General features: G+C 44.8%; 1 protein-coding gene across 1 annotated transcript in view; it reads left to right on the plus strand.

Annotated features, from left to right (window-relative positions):
• The window catches only part of SCAPER (S-phase cyclin A associated protein in the ER), a gene marked incomplete in the record, with an annotated part of 462313 nt that overhangs the window by 153662 nt on the left and 295306 nt on the right, over window positions 1-13345 (plus strand). The window contains 3 exon segments of the mRNA XM_078786405.1: window positions 12329-12429; window positions 12512-12640; window positions 12784-12902. Coding sequence (XP_078642531.1) covers window positions 12329-12429; window positions 12512-12640; window positions 12784-12902 — 349 coding nt within the window.

Raw genomic sequence — 13345 nt, forward strand, 5'->3', positions numbered from 1 at the left:
AGAAGAGTGGGGGAGGGGAGGGGGAAAAGGGAGGGGAAGGGGAGAGGGGGAGGGGGAAAAGGGAGGGGGAAAATGGAGGGGAGGGGGGAGGGTTAGGGTGGAGGGGGAAGGGAAGGGGGGACGGAGGGGGGAGGGGGAAGGGGGAGGGAAGGGGATGGCCAGTCAACAATGACGTTGCAGTTCTCATGGTCGGAGAGCAGCACAACAATCGGACATAGTCCTGCATATTCGCAACAGCACGAAGCGGATTTTGGAGACTCACCGATCCTGTGACGTCCTCCAGTACCGGCGTTGCCGGGCGGGGGAAGGGAGACCCGTACATTCCCAACCCGTACATTCGCCCTCTCGACTCAAGCTCACTCGGACAAAAGCCTCGCACAAATTACACCGTGAAGGCCCAATGGTCACTCGGACAAAAGCCTCGCACAAATTGCACCGTGAAGGCCCAATGGTCATGTCTATGCCACAAATCACGGGCGCACTGAATTGAAAATATATAGAACGCTCATACTCCGTGAAAAGTGAAGCTGCCGTGTCGCCATCTTGGTCAGCACGACTGGACCAACTCGCTTCGCGGATCTCGTTTTGTGCGGCAAGAAACTGCTCCAATCGGTTACGGAAGGGTTGTGGAAAGACGTTTCACAGCTGTTTCAAAGACATTTAATTCATATCGCACAAAATCGATACAAAACACGATCGCATAAAAGGTGAAGTGACGGGATGGAACATCACATGATCGCTCTGAGCGAATCAGTCTGGCGGCGGGAATGGAACATCACGTGATCGCTCTGAGCGAATCAGTGAGCTGCTCTGGAACCGGCTGAGATTAGCGGGTACTTCGCTGAAATGCGCTGAGGTAAATATGAATAAAAAATATGGATCGTCAAATATTTTGAGTTCGGCCATGTTCGTCCCACGCTCAATGGCCATGTCTATGTCAAATATCAAGCACGTAAGCCTCTCCGTTTAGGAGTCTATCGGTAACATTACACACACACACACAAACTGTGGTATTATATATATAGATATTATTAGTATTAACGCAATTATTAATATTACGAAAACAATACTACTGTATTAAGACACCTGGGCTAATTTGTCTGAAGCGGCCTGAAGGTGAGGCATGAAGCCTAAGCCCTATATGTACTGTGTCGTTGGAAGATCCGTAACATCTATGCTTTTGATATTTGATGGTCATTTTAACAATCTGTTTGTTTGTGCTTCACACTGAATGAAAACGTAAAGGTAGAGCATGGCGATTGTGATGTATGACAGGTTCGACAATATGTTCGGCCTGAACGACATTGGAATCAAAATGCCGGAGTGTGGAGTCATCTGTTGTACTCCGTAATGACATCAGACGTAATGACATCAGACGTAATGGCATCACCCTGTCATGTGACCAGATCCTCAGCCTTGATTGGTATATGTTTGATGGGACATACATGCATACATACATACATACATACATACATACGGAAGGACAAACTGTTCTAGACTGCTTTGCGCTTTGGGCTACGCTGTAAAAAAAATTTAAATATTTGCACTTTCCGAACAGTGCAATAGCATGATGACGACGATGACGACGACGACGACGACGATGACGATGATGATGATGATGATTTTTTATTTATTTTGTTGTGCACCGATTAAAAGAACCGCCATGCTGACAGACGTTGTCAAATTTCCCAGTGACGCTCAAGGCTAAGCTGCTGTGCAGCTGGAAGACAACCCAGAGGTGCATCACACTGTTTGTGTTTTTATTATTTTCATCACATTCTCTTCAGTGTTTGCACATGATGCTGTTTTGTGCACGCAAAGCCATTGCAATCTTTGCCTTTGATGTAGTATGTTATTGCCGATGGAGACTGTGTAAAGGCAGATAAAAGGACTCTGCACTCTCCGTGGCTTTTTCCTCCACACATTTGCTCCATGTTCCTTCCAATGTGCCTTGGAAAAGTGTGCTTTTGTTCACCTAGCTAATGCGATCTCAACATCAAAGGCGACGCGCTGAGGTTTTGCCCGATCTCGCCATTTTCGGTGCGCAATTGGGATGCAATCCTGAGTTTCTTGCATCCAGAGAAATGGGAAAAAGCGCACAAACCATCGACATTTTGCCATTACGCTGTACTTGAGAAATTCTCACTGCCATTCGCCGCCGTACTTTATGCACCGAGTCAGGCTTCGATTCATGACCCTTCTTCATAATCGCCACCACTTTCCACAGATACAAATCGAACCTTGGCTTCCATTAGACGCTCCAGGTGCTCGTGGCACGAACCGTATACTCTGCCTGCTTCCAGCAAATACGATGCGTTGAACCCCAAGATTTGAGGCTTTCCTGTTTGTAATTTCTGTGGGGTGAGATGTAAGTGCCGTGTGCAGTTTGCATGGGTAACGTTCGCTATATGGAGATTGTCGGAACGGCACAACGTCTGAGGCACCCCACAGGTTGTGCATCGATTAATGGTTTTCTAAAGCTACTAACACCATGTAGGGAGGAACTAATATCTGAATTGCTCGTTTATGATGGACTACATGCTTGAGAATTATTACTCCCGCCAGGGAGTAATGCGTTCGCTCGTTTTCACCCCTCAGCCCAATGGGCTAAGGGGTATTGTCACGGGAGGCGTCCGGGCGTCCGTCAACTTTTGGTTTCCGTCAATTTCGAGCAGAACGGCTTGTCCGATTAAATCGATGTTTGCAGTGTGTGTTGGGGTTGAGGAGAGGAAGGCGCCTGTCGAAAATGGGCGCGCTGCGATTTTCAATATGGCCGCCACGGCAGCCATCTTGAAATTGGTTTCCGTCAATTTCGAGCAAAACGGCTTGTCCGATTAAATCCATTTTTGCAGTGTGTTTTGGGGTTGAGCAGAGGAAGGTACATGGGCGAGCTGCGATTTTCAATATGGCCGCCACGGCAGCCATCTTGAAATTGGCTTCTGTCAATTTCAAGCAGAACGGCTTGTGCGGATTAAATCCGTTTTTGCAGTGTGTGTTGGGGTCGAGTAGAGGAAGGTCCCTTTCGAAAATGGGCGCGCTGCGATTTTCAATATGGCCGCCACGGCAGCCATCTTGAAATTGGTTTCCATCAATTTCGAGCAGAACGACTTGTCCGATTGAATCCATTTTTGCAGTGTGTGCTGGGGTTGAGTAGAAGAAGGTTCATGGGCGCGAAATGGGTTAATGGGTTAATGGGCGAAAATTTCATTACTTTCAGTTCCTACTCGGTATACAACTTCGCTTCAAATAACAAATTATCATCAATGCTTCCTTTCACCATGCATGGGCTGCGGGGTTACGCCCGCTTTGCGGTGCTATTTATTTAACCTTTCGACGAATGATATATTTTTTAGGCCGTGCCTCGCACTCCCGACCCTGTTTCCGCTTCACACGTAGTGTGTGCTGACGTAATGGTGGATATTTACCACTTGTCTCTATGGTGTCTCTACTAACACCTTGGAAAAGTTAATTCAGAGCCCCGAGGACAGGGACATCGGGAGATAACACCTTGGAAAAGTTAACTCGCAACATGGGATGGTTGCGAGTCGATTTCTATGCCTCCACCGACGAAGTCCCCAGAGGTATTATGTCTTCCGTCTGTCTGTCCGTCCATCCGTCCATTATAGGTTTTCGTTACTGTGATATATTGAGAACAGCTGAAGGGATCTAAGTCAAACCTGTTGCACGTATATACACCAAGGTAAAGATGAACGAATTAGATTTTTGGGTCACGAGGTCAAAGGTCAGATGTCATGTGAGGTAAAAAGAAAATCCTTTTACTGCGATACCTTGTGAACCAGTGATCGGATTTTGACCAATGTTGGTACAAGTATGTGTTATGATGCAAAGATGAACTGATTTGACTTTGGGGTCAAAGGTTAGATGTCATCAGGTAAAAAAAATGTGATTCCTTTAGAACAGCTGAAGGAATTGCTACAAGTATGGATAATGGTGTAAACATGAACTGAGATTTTGAGGTCAAGAGGTCAAAGGTCATGTTAAGTCAAAATTATTTCGTTACCGCGATAACTTAAGAACGGCTGAAGGGATCTGAGTCAAACTTGTTACAAGTAAGTACAACGCCGAAGGAAAGTCAGCACCCCCTTTCAAAAATTTCACCTTTTGTTGCCTGAGAGCCTGGAATTAAATTGTATTAAATCAGACTTTTTCCACCTTTATTTACGCATCGTAACCCACAACTTCCAAGTGAAAACAAATTCTACAAATTTCAGAAAATCATTTAAAAATACAAAGTCATGCCACAGATTTTCGATCGGATTTATGTCGGGGCTCTGAATGGACCAATCAAGGACATTGATCTTTTTGTTCTTTTGTCACTCAGTGCAGCTTTTGCTGTGTGCTCTGGGTCATTGCCTCAGTCCCTGGTAATGAAAAACATCCCCATAACATGATGCTTCCACCACAGTTCTTCACAGTAGACGTATCGACTGCTATCATCCAAGTATACATTGCCTTCAGAAAGTATTCACACCCCTTGACTTTTCACATTTTGTTGTGTTACAGCCTGAATAAAAAATGAATTGAAATTGAGATTTTTTTTTTTTGTTACTGATGTACATATAATAACCCATAATGTGAATATAGAATATCTTTTTTTTTTAGAAATTATTACAAAACAATTAAAAATGAAAAGATGAAAAGTCAAGTCAAGTATTCAACCCCTTTGTTATGACACTCCAAATTGAGCTGAGGTGCATTACATTTCCTTTGATCATCCTTTAGATGTCTCTACAACATGATTGGAATCCACCTGTTGCCAATTCAATTGAATGGACATGATTTAGAAAGAAACACACCTTTCTATAAAAGGTTTCACAGTTAACAGTGCATGTCAGAGCAGAAACTCCACCATGAAGTCTAAGGAACTGTCCGAGTGTCCGTGCAACTCAGATATCATTGTGAGGAAGCATAAATCTGTGGAAGGGTATAAACCAATTTCTATAGTGTTGAAAGTTAGTTCCCAAGAGCGCAGTGAGCTCCACATTAGGAAACAGAAAGAATATGGAGCTACCCAGACTCTTCCTAGAGGTGGCTGTCTGACCAAACTGAGCAACCAGGCAAGAAGGACCTTCGTCGAGGTTTGTTTGTTTTTATTTGTTTTTTTTTGATTCAAGATCGAGGCTCGTTTAAGAGCTAGCACATCAAACACATATTAGCACATAAAACACAAAAAAACATAAACGGACATGTAAAACATTAAGGGGAGGAGGAGACAAGATGGGGAGAGAGAGAGAAGCACACACGCATAACACGAGAGGACAGGGACATCGGGAGATCTGTTTGAAGGGAGAGGGCTGGGGGGAGGGGGGATGGAAGGGGTACATTGTACAAAACAAATATGGGGGAGGATAAGAGATAGTGGTGAACAGCTGTTTTAAAGACCTGGAGGGAGGAGTGGTATTGAAGAGATTGAGGGAGTTTGTTCCAGAGGCGGGAAAAAAGAAGAATGAAAGAGTGAAGGTGAGCAGAGAGTCTCGATTTTGGTAGTTTCACCAGAAGAGGGTTGCTGGCAGTTCTTGTGCGTCCTGCAGGAATATTTCGGGGACACAGCACAGACAGAGCTGGGGGAGCTAGGCCAGAGAGGAGTCGGCAGAAGACAGAAAGACCACCAACCTGCCTGCGGTGAGCAAAGTTTGCTTCATCGCGGGAGATTCCAATGATTCTGAAAGCTTTAGTTTCAACAGTGTGAAGCCAAGCTAGGTGTGAGACAGGAGCACCAGCCCAGAGGGGAGAGCAGTTTTCCCTTGAGCTGCGGATGAAAGCCTTGCATGTGGTGAGGAGCTCAGGTGTGCCAAGGAAGGACTTCGCACGATGGAGGATGCCCAGTCGGCGACTGGCTTTGGAGGCCAGCTTGGAAATGTGGTTTTCCCAGGATAGATCATGGCTGATAGTGAGACCCAAAAGCTTGAGTGACAGAACTTCTTGGAGAGGATTGTTGAGAAAGTAGATGGGAGGGTTTTCCAGACGGTCTTTTCGGAGAAACGTAGTGAGAGTGTGAGATTTGTCACGATTGAAAGACATGTTCCACTTGTTTGCCCAGTCTGTGATTTTGACCAGGTTTGCAGAGAGTGAGGAGGCTGCAGACTGCCGATCTGAGGGATGAGGAATGGAGCGACAGAGAGTGGAGTCATCAGTAAAGAGATGGAGAGGATTTTCCAGAGAGTCGGAAATATCATTGATGAATCCCGAAAAAAGCACAGGGCCCAGAACACTGCCTTGAGGAACTCCAGCCTGAACAGGAAGGGGAGATGAGAGAAATCCATTCAGGGCCAAACGTTGACTGTGGCCGGAAAGGAAGTCCGTTAGCCATGCGTGGATATTTCCATGGATACCATAGGATCAGAGTTTGGTGAGCAGAGCTGGGTGCCAGACCGTATCGAAGGCATGAGATATGTCAAGGGAGACAGCTCTGATTTCCTCTTTGGCGGTGAGGGCCTCCATCCATTGTTGAGACAGCAGAAGCAGCATGTCCAGAGTAGAGTGACCTGGTCTGAATCCAAATTGATAATCCGAGATCAAGCCATTGGAGAAGATGAAGGATTTAATATCAGAAGCGATGATGGATTCCATGACCTTGCTGATGATTGGGAGCAGGCGGATTTGTCTGTGGTTGCAAGGATCTGTTTTTGCACCTTTTTATGTAAAGCGTTGATGTTGGCTGATCTTCTACGAAGTATCTTTTCAGGGGGCTGAGTACTTGTGTAAATTAGATATTTCTGCATTTCATTTTCAATAAACGTGTGTGTGTGCGTGCGTGCGTGCGTGCGCGTGCGTGCGTGCGTGTGTGTGTGTGTCACCTCCACTGCGCCAACCTTGCATCTTGATCTTTTCGGAAGAAATTATAAATTGTATGGGCTAATTTCTCGCACGGGTTGCCTTTGAAATCTGCCATTTTGGTGGTTAGTGTAACTTGCATTGTCATCGTACTCTTGCACTATGTTTACCAGCATTTGCGAACTGTTGGCATGACTTGCATATGCAGACGCGGCATCAACATTTCCCCCAATGTGTTTAGTCGATATTGTTTGTATCCATGTTGGTGTGTTTAAATGTTGCAGCGTTTATATTTTATCAAGCATTCTTATTTAAACCAATCTTTTGTCGCATTAAAAAAAAAACCTTTAAGGATGCCTGCCCTTTGAGCATTGTTAAGAGTTGAACAGATGGCTGTCAGTGTTATGACAGGTGTGGCAGAGATATTGAATTATGTTGTCACTTCCGTCAGAGTGTTTTGCTCTGGCCCAATGATTAAGTGTTATGTTGACAAAACTGTGTTTTTCCTTCCCCGCCACCCACACAGTCGCTGCTGTAATTGTTAGCTTGCAGTGCGGCAGCCTCGCCGATGCAGTGTTGAAGAAGGGAGGGTGGGACCAGGCACGTTATGTATAAATCGTTGGGGTTATTGATTTAACAAGTGGGTGGAAAGGAAAAGAAAAAAACAATAATTTTGCTCACGCTTGTGGAAGAACTACCCTCCTCCTCCTCCTCCTTTCCTTTTGTTGTTTGTTTTCTACTCGACCGGCCTTCGCCTTGTCTCGGCATGACGGAGCCACAAAAGAGGAGTCATGGTACCGAAGCACAAGGCTGTGTTTAACCCTCGCCCGCAGCCACCGCTAATCCTGAGCGGGCATCACCAATCACAAGAAAAGCTCCGGGTGCGCCGTGACCCGGACTTGGGACGGCAGCTCCCAGCTGTCCCCTTGAGTGGCTGCGGCGTCGGGATTTAATAGCGGCAATTATTGCCATCTTCACTGGCTAATAACACGTTTGGTGCGCTGTACCAGTAATTAGCACTCAACATGCGTGGGTGCGCAAACCACCAGCCGGACGCTAATCGCTGCACATGCGTGCACGTCCTGGATTTGAGCACAAAATAGTTCAAACTGATGGAGAACATGGCCTGTGGATGGCCACGTTTTTATGGCAATCTACGCTTTTTGCCAAGCGCTATATGCTTCGACGGCACCTGTTACTCGCACTTGCTGGTGCTTGATATGACGCATTTAGAAATGTTATCAATTTCCATAATATACAGTGCAGTATTTATAATTGATGTAATATCGCAAGTAAAAAAGATCTGCGCTTTATATATTTTATCTGAAATCTAGAAAAGTGCCAATGCTACATCTTTGGTAAAAGATGGTCTTGGACAAAATAAGTGCGCCCTTTTATACTCCATGTTGGACTCTGATCCTACACTCTGTGATGAACGTACTGATCCTACACTCTGTGATGGATGTCCCAATCCACAGTATTAATGAGGTTGTAATCTTGGGTTGTGTGCGAATACAACACAAGTACCTGATCTGAACATCATTGCTAAAAAGTTTTAGGTACCAAGCACCGTATGTGATACATAGTGTTTGATGTGCATCTTGTATAGGGAATAATATTTTGAGGGAAGAGAAGAGAATATAAGGAAGAAGAGGGTCGGGTTTGGTGGATGGGGGAAGTGAAAGGTGGTGACGCATTGTTTAAAGATAAAGGACCAAAGGTGGATTTACAAAGCATGTGGGTTTAGTGAAATGCTCCAACATTGTGTATTTAATACCTAAACGGCTCTAAATGTGCTGCAAGCAATGGAAGCTGAACACGATGCAAATGGAATCGCTTTTCGTAATCAAAACTGCATGTCACATGGGTACAGTTGTGATGTTTGGGGGTGATGGGGGATTTTTAAAGCTCGTACGGTTTTATCGTGTGTGTATGTTTGTGGAACAGAACAAGGTAATTGGGAATTTAAGAGTAAATAAATCATAAAACAACATGAAAAACCATGTCCAGCAATCTCATAACGTGACCCGACATAGCGGCGACGTTGTAGTTTTTTATTTCCCCTTTTCCAGCAGTCATTTGCCATTTTGATGTTACAAGTGCTGCATATTGGAGTATAACGAGTGTGCATTTTTAAACTTCTCGTGTTGGAGTGTCGGGTCTCATACGTCCCATTGACGACACGGATCGTGTCCATCATCCACCCACTGTGCCATTAGTTAACTAGGTTTGGTTACGATCATATTATGTTCTATGTTCTATGTTCAAATTTCCATATTACTATATTGCTTAAGAAAAGCATTCTATCCATCCTAGTTTTCATCATTTATCCCCCAAATGTGGACAATTCGTGACATTCCTTTAAAACCCATGATACGTTTACATTGAAGATGCTGGGCAGTGTGACGTCATCACATGTAGGGCATCAGATTTTTGCTCACCTAATGTGGTCAATGAAGAAGAATCTGCATATGCATAAGACAAGAAGTTTGTCTCTCAGATAAATCTTTCAAATCTTTTCTATATATAACAAGTTTTCTATTCTCTTAGTCTCTCTGGGGCTACACTGTGATACATGTGATACTGTGATACTGAAATGATACTGAAATACTGAAATCGTAATACTTGATATGTAGATTCAGCTGTGATACTGAAATCGTAATACTTGATATGTAGATCTGAGAAATGGTGTGGATGTTTACAGAAAGATAGACAATCGATGTACCAGTGTACTACAACATAGCCAAAGATAGACAGTGTACTACAAACGAGGTCAGAATGATAAAACGATGACTAAGGAGAACAGTTGTGATTAGACTAATTTAAATGAAGTTGATGGTCAAAAGCAGTGGAGAAAGAAGTAAGGCCCTATGATGCTGAACGACGAAAGTGCACACCACACTGTGACTTTGGGACTGTGTAACGGTTTCGTGTGCATTTCTCTTGGGTCTCGTGCCCAAAATCGAGTATTTTGCTTGTTGACATACATAGCCACACAGATGAAAATGTGCTTCATCAGACATGACCAAATTGTTAGCAATGTTTTGGTTTTCATTTCCATCCATAATGAAAGCATTCCCTCACAAAAATTATTGCAGGCAATCTCATCATCTTGGCTTAATTCGTGGACAGTTTGAATTTTATAGGAATAAAAGTTTACATCCTTATGCAATATGTGGCGCAGTGACGTGTGAGAAATGTTTAAGGCTGATGCATGCTTTCGGCTGGAGTGATGCGGACTTCTCAAAACTGACTCCCTTACACGCTCAATAGTTTGTGCCGTTCTTACTCATTTGGGTGCTCCCGGTGGTTTCTCTTTTAAAGTTGAAAAAGGCATCAGACTGTTTGACCATTCAAAGGAAAATGAAACATTGGGACGAGCTTCAACCAAACTGAATTGACCATTCCTGAAGAATATCTCTCTTGAAAATGAATTTAAAATCTTCTCCAAAGGGCTCGGTGTTCAAGACAATATTGTGAGCTTCGTTCTTGGAACCACCTTTGGAGGCCATTTTTTCCCCGCAGAGCAGGGGTTGGCCTTTTTCGGGCACCGTGGTCCCCTTTTTTTTGAAGCAATGTTTTATGGCCGGATGCCCTTCCTGTTGCCAACCCTGTTAGTCGCCTCTTGCGACACACAGGGAATTTCCAGTGAACTGGTACTCAATTTGCCGACCTCGGAAGGATGACAGGCTGAGTCAACCCCCCTGGCGTTAATTCAGTGATCGACCGGGATCGTTCTTGGACGTGAGCTATTTATTACCTCCACCACCGAAGTTGTATGGATGTCGTGTTTTCACGCCTGTTTGTCTGTCTGTCTGCTTTGTCTATCTGTCGTTGTCTGTGAGCAGGATATCTCAAAGTTATCGACGGATTCGGATGAAATTTGGTGGAGAGGTTGGGTGTAAGACAAGGACTAAATTATTATATTTTGGTGGTGATTCAGATCCAGATCCGGCCTCTGAGAAATACAAAACGTAAACTGGTCGGCCTGGCAAATGTATGCGATCTACCGAGTGCAGCTCTAGTTATTCAAGCAGTCGAATGTCCCTTTTCTCATGGGCTTCAAACGAAGCTGTTTTTGCTTCCTCTTTGACATATTGTTGTATAAATCTATAACATTACTCACTTATAAGTAATCACTTATTCATCGAGACCAAAAGGCAGTTTAACGGCCATAACAACCTGCAGTTCTGCGCACCACTGCTCTATGTTGAAGCATGCATGAAAAATAGGATTTGCTACTTAATTGAGGGGCCATTAGTCTCCTGGGGGCTCTGCACTGTACATATAGCCCATGTGTGACATAAAGAAGCATTTGGCTTTGTCTGTCATGTCCTGTTCTGACTAATACAAATAATTATACCTCCTTTCATCATTGTAAATATTTAATTTGTGTTATTTATATGAACAAAATATTTGTGTACATAATATACTTTTGTAATTTGGGATGGGAGAAGTAGCAATGGTAATTTCGGAAACTGTGCTGCGGAACTACCTTGAAGTGGCGTAGAACTAGTGTTTAATTTTTAACTGAATACCAAACGAGGAATGACCAATTCTTGAGGATGTTGGAGCGGTGCTTTACGTCTGGCCTAGTGTGTTAAAGGAAACACTAATCTGAAATAAGCGGTCAGTGTTTGTGCAGTTTATCTGGATGAATGTGGCTGGATGCGAGTCAGCCATCTGGTGCATTTGAGAAATCAAATGGCTCGAGCAGGTCGATGGAAACTGGGCCGATCCTCCAGATCGAGCTGGTGGATGTATATCGGTCGGTATATGACGGCAATATGTGATGAGGGCAGATAGATTGACTTGAAAACGTTATTTAAAATCATGATTGCCGGAGGACTTCAACATAGCCAAAAGGCTACTTGTGGCCTCGTTCGTTGGGGCCCTTGTGTCCAAGACGTCCGTGTTTTGTCGAAGGGCGGCTGGAGAGAGTGTCGGAGCGATCGACTGCGGCCTCGAGACAGGGTGTCCGGTGACGCGTGGACGTGCTTCTGGCGCCGGCGGCCCCGCACCTCGTTCCACAGCACCGATAGCCACGGCCGGTGGGGGGTCGGGGCGGGCGGAAACGCGAGCCGGGCCTCGGGGACAGCTTCTGGGTCGTGGCCCGTGGCTTTTGCGGCCTGCCGGCCCTTTGCCCGCGCCAGAGCTTTCTGCAGGCCTGGCGCCGCATTGTCCAGCCGCAGGGCCGGGAGTGAGGGACGTATGGGACAGGTGTTAGCGTGGCCAGAGAGGTGGAGCCGGTGGAAATGAGAAGCTTCTGTTTTCAGAGGTCACAATTGGGACATTGCATCACGAAGTGCCTGCTATGCTCCAGTCTTCTTATTTGCAAATATCACTGTCCAAATATTGTTTTAGATTTTACTCCATTGGTGATTCGTAAATCGTGTTTTCATGACGATAAGTGAAAGAATCGGAGAGGTGGAATTTACTTGCAACAAATATATATTGACTTCTACCAAAAATATCGAAATATACCAAAAAGGTGCCAAGCAATGATCCTTGGTTTTCAAATGTCTTTCCACAGGAGGTGTTGATGATTTTCGACAATTACGTGCACGACTTCAAGGCGCTCATTGATTGGCTCCAGTTGCAAAAGAAACTGGAAAACACAGACAAGCACAACAGGTTGAGCATGTTACTTGTTTCGGAAATTTCCAAGTTATCTATTCAATTCGCCTTTAATTGTCCCTTCTTTTTTGACCTCCAGGCCGACGGCACTTGCTTGGGAGGTTCGAAAGATGTCTCCCGGGAGACCTATGGGCCCAAGCCCTCCTCCGGATAGGCTCTCAGGTCCCAGCTCAAAACGTATGCTCACCTATGCTGCACCTTCCAAAGCGTGAGTTGCACTCTGAATACATTATTTTGCTTCTGCCATAAATTTACGTCCTTAATCCTTCTCTCTCTTTGTTGTATCAAAACACTTTTTTATGAAACGTACTTTTTAAATCAAGCTGTACAATATTGTGCGCTACCTTGCAGCACACCTTGCAATGCGACTAGTTGGGCCGACCGAGTCCGTTCCTGTCAGCCTATACCCCAAGGCCAGTCGTCTGTCCAAGTCAAGGGAGAAATTAACGCTCGCCCGACCACCGTCATATGTGAGTCTGCTTGGTGTTGCTGTGTGTCGACCTCTTCATAATACACTTTTCTAAACTCTATCCCATTCCTACACATGATCTTCTCCATTCTTGATGACCGTTCATTTCTCTTTCCCTTGAACCGCGAATTTATTTCCGCTAATTTCACCCCAGATCCACTTTTTAGAAATACCGACTTCTTTCCTGGAAGTCCTTGCAGTGTCCACGTGTTTTATACCTCTCCCACCCCCCTCCCCCTTCCCACGCCTCCTCCCTGCAAGCTCTCTCCCTCTCACAGATCTCCCGATGTCCCTGCTCTCAAATGTTGTGTTTGTGCTTCCCCTTCTCTCACCATCTTGTCTACTGCTCCCCTTATTATACACTTTGTGTGTCTCTGATTTTTTTTTGTGTGTGATAAAATTAATGCTAAGCTCTTTCACGAGCCTCGATCTTGTATACAAAAA

Source organism: Myxine glutinosa, chromosome 11, assembly GCF_964187855.1.
Source record: "Myxine glutinosa chromosome 11, kmMyxGlut1.1, whole genome shotgun sequence".
Taxonomy (NCBI): domain Eukaryota; kingdom Metazoa; phylum Chordata; class Myxini; order Myxiniformes; family Myxinidae; genus Myxine; species Myxine glutinosa.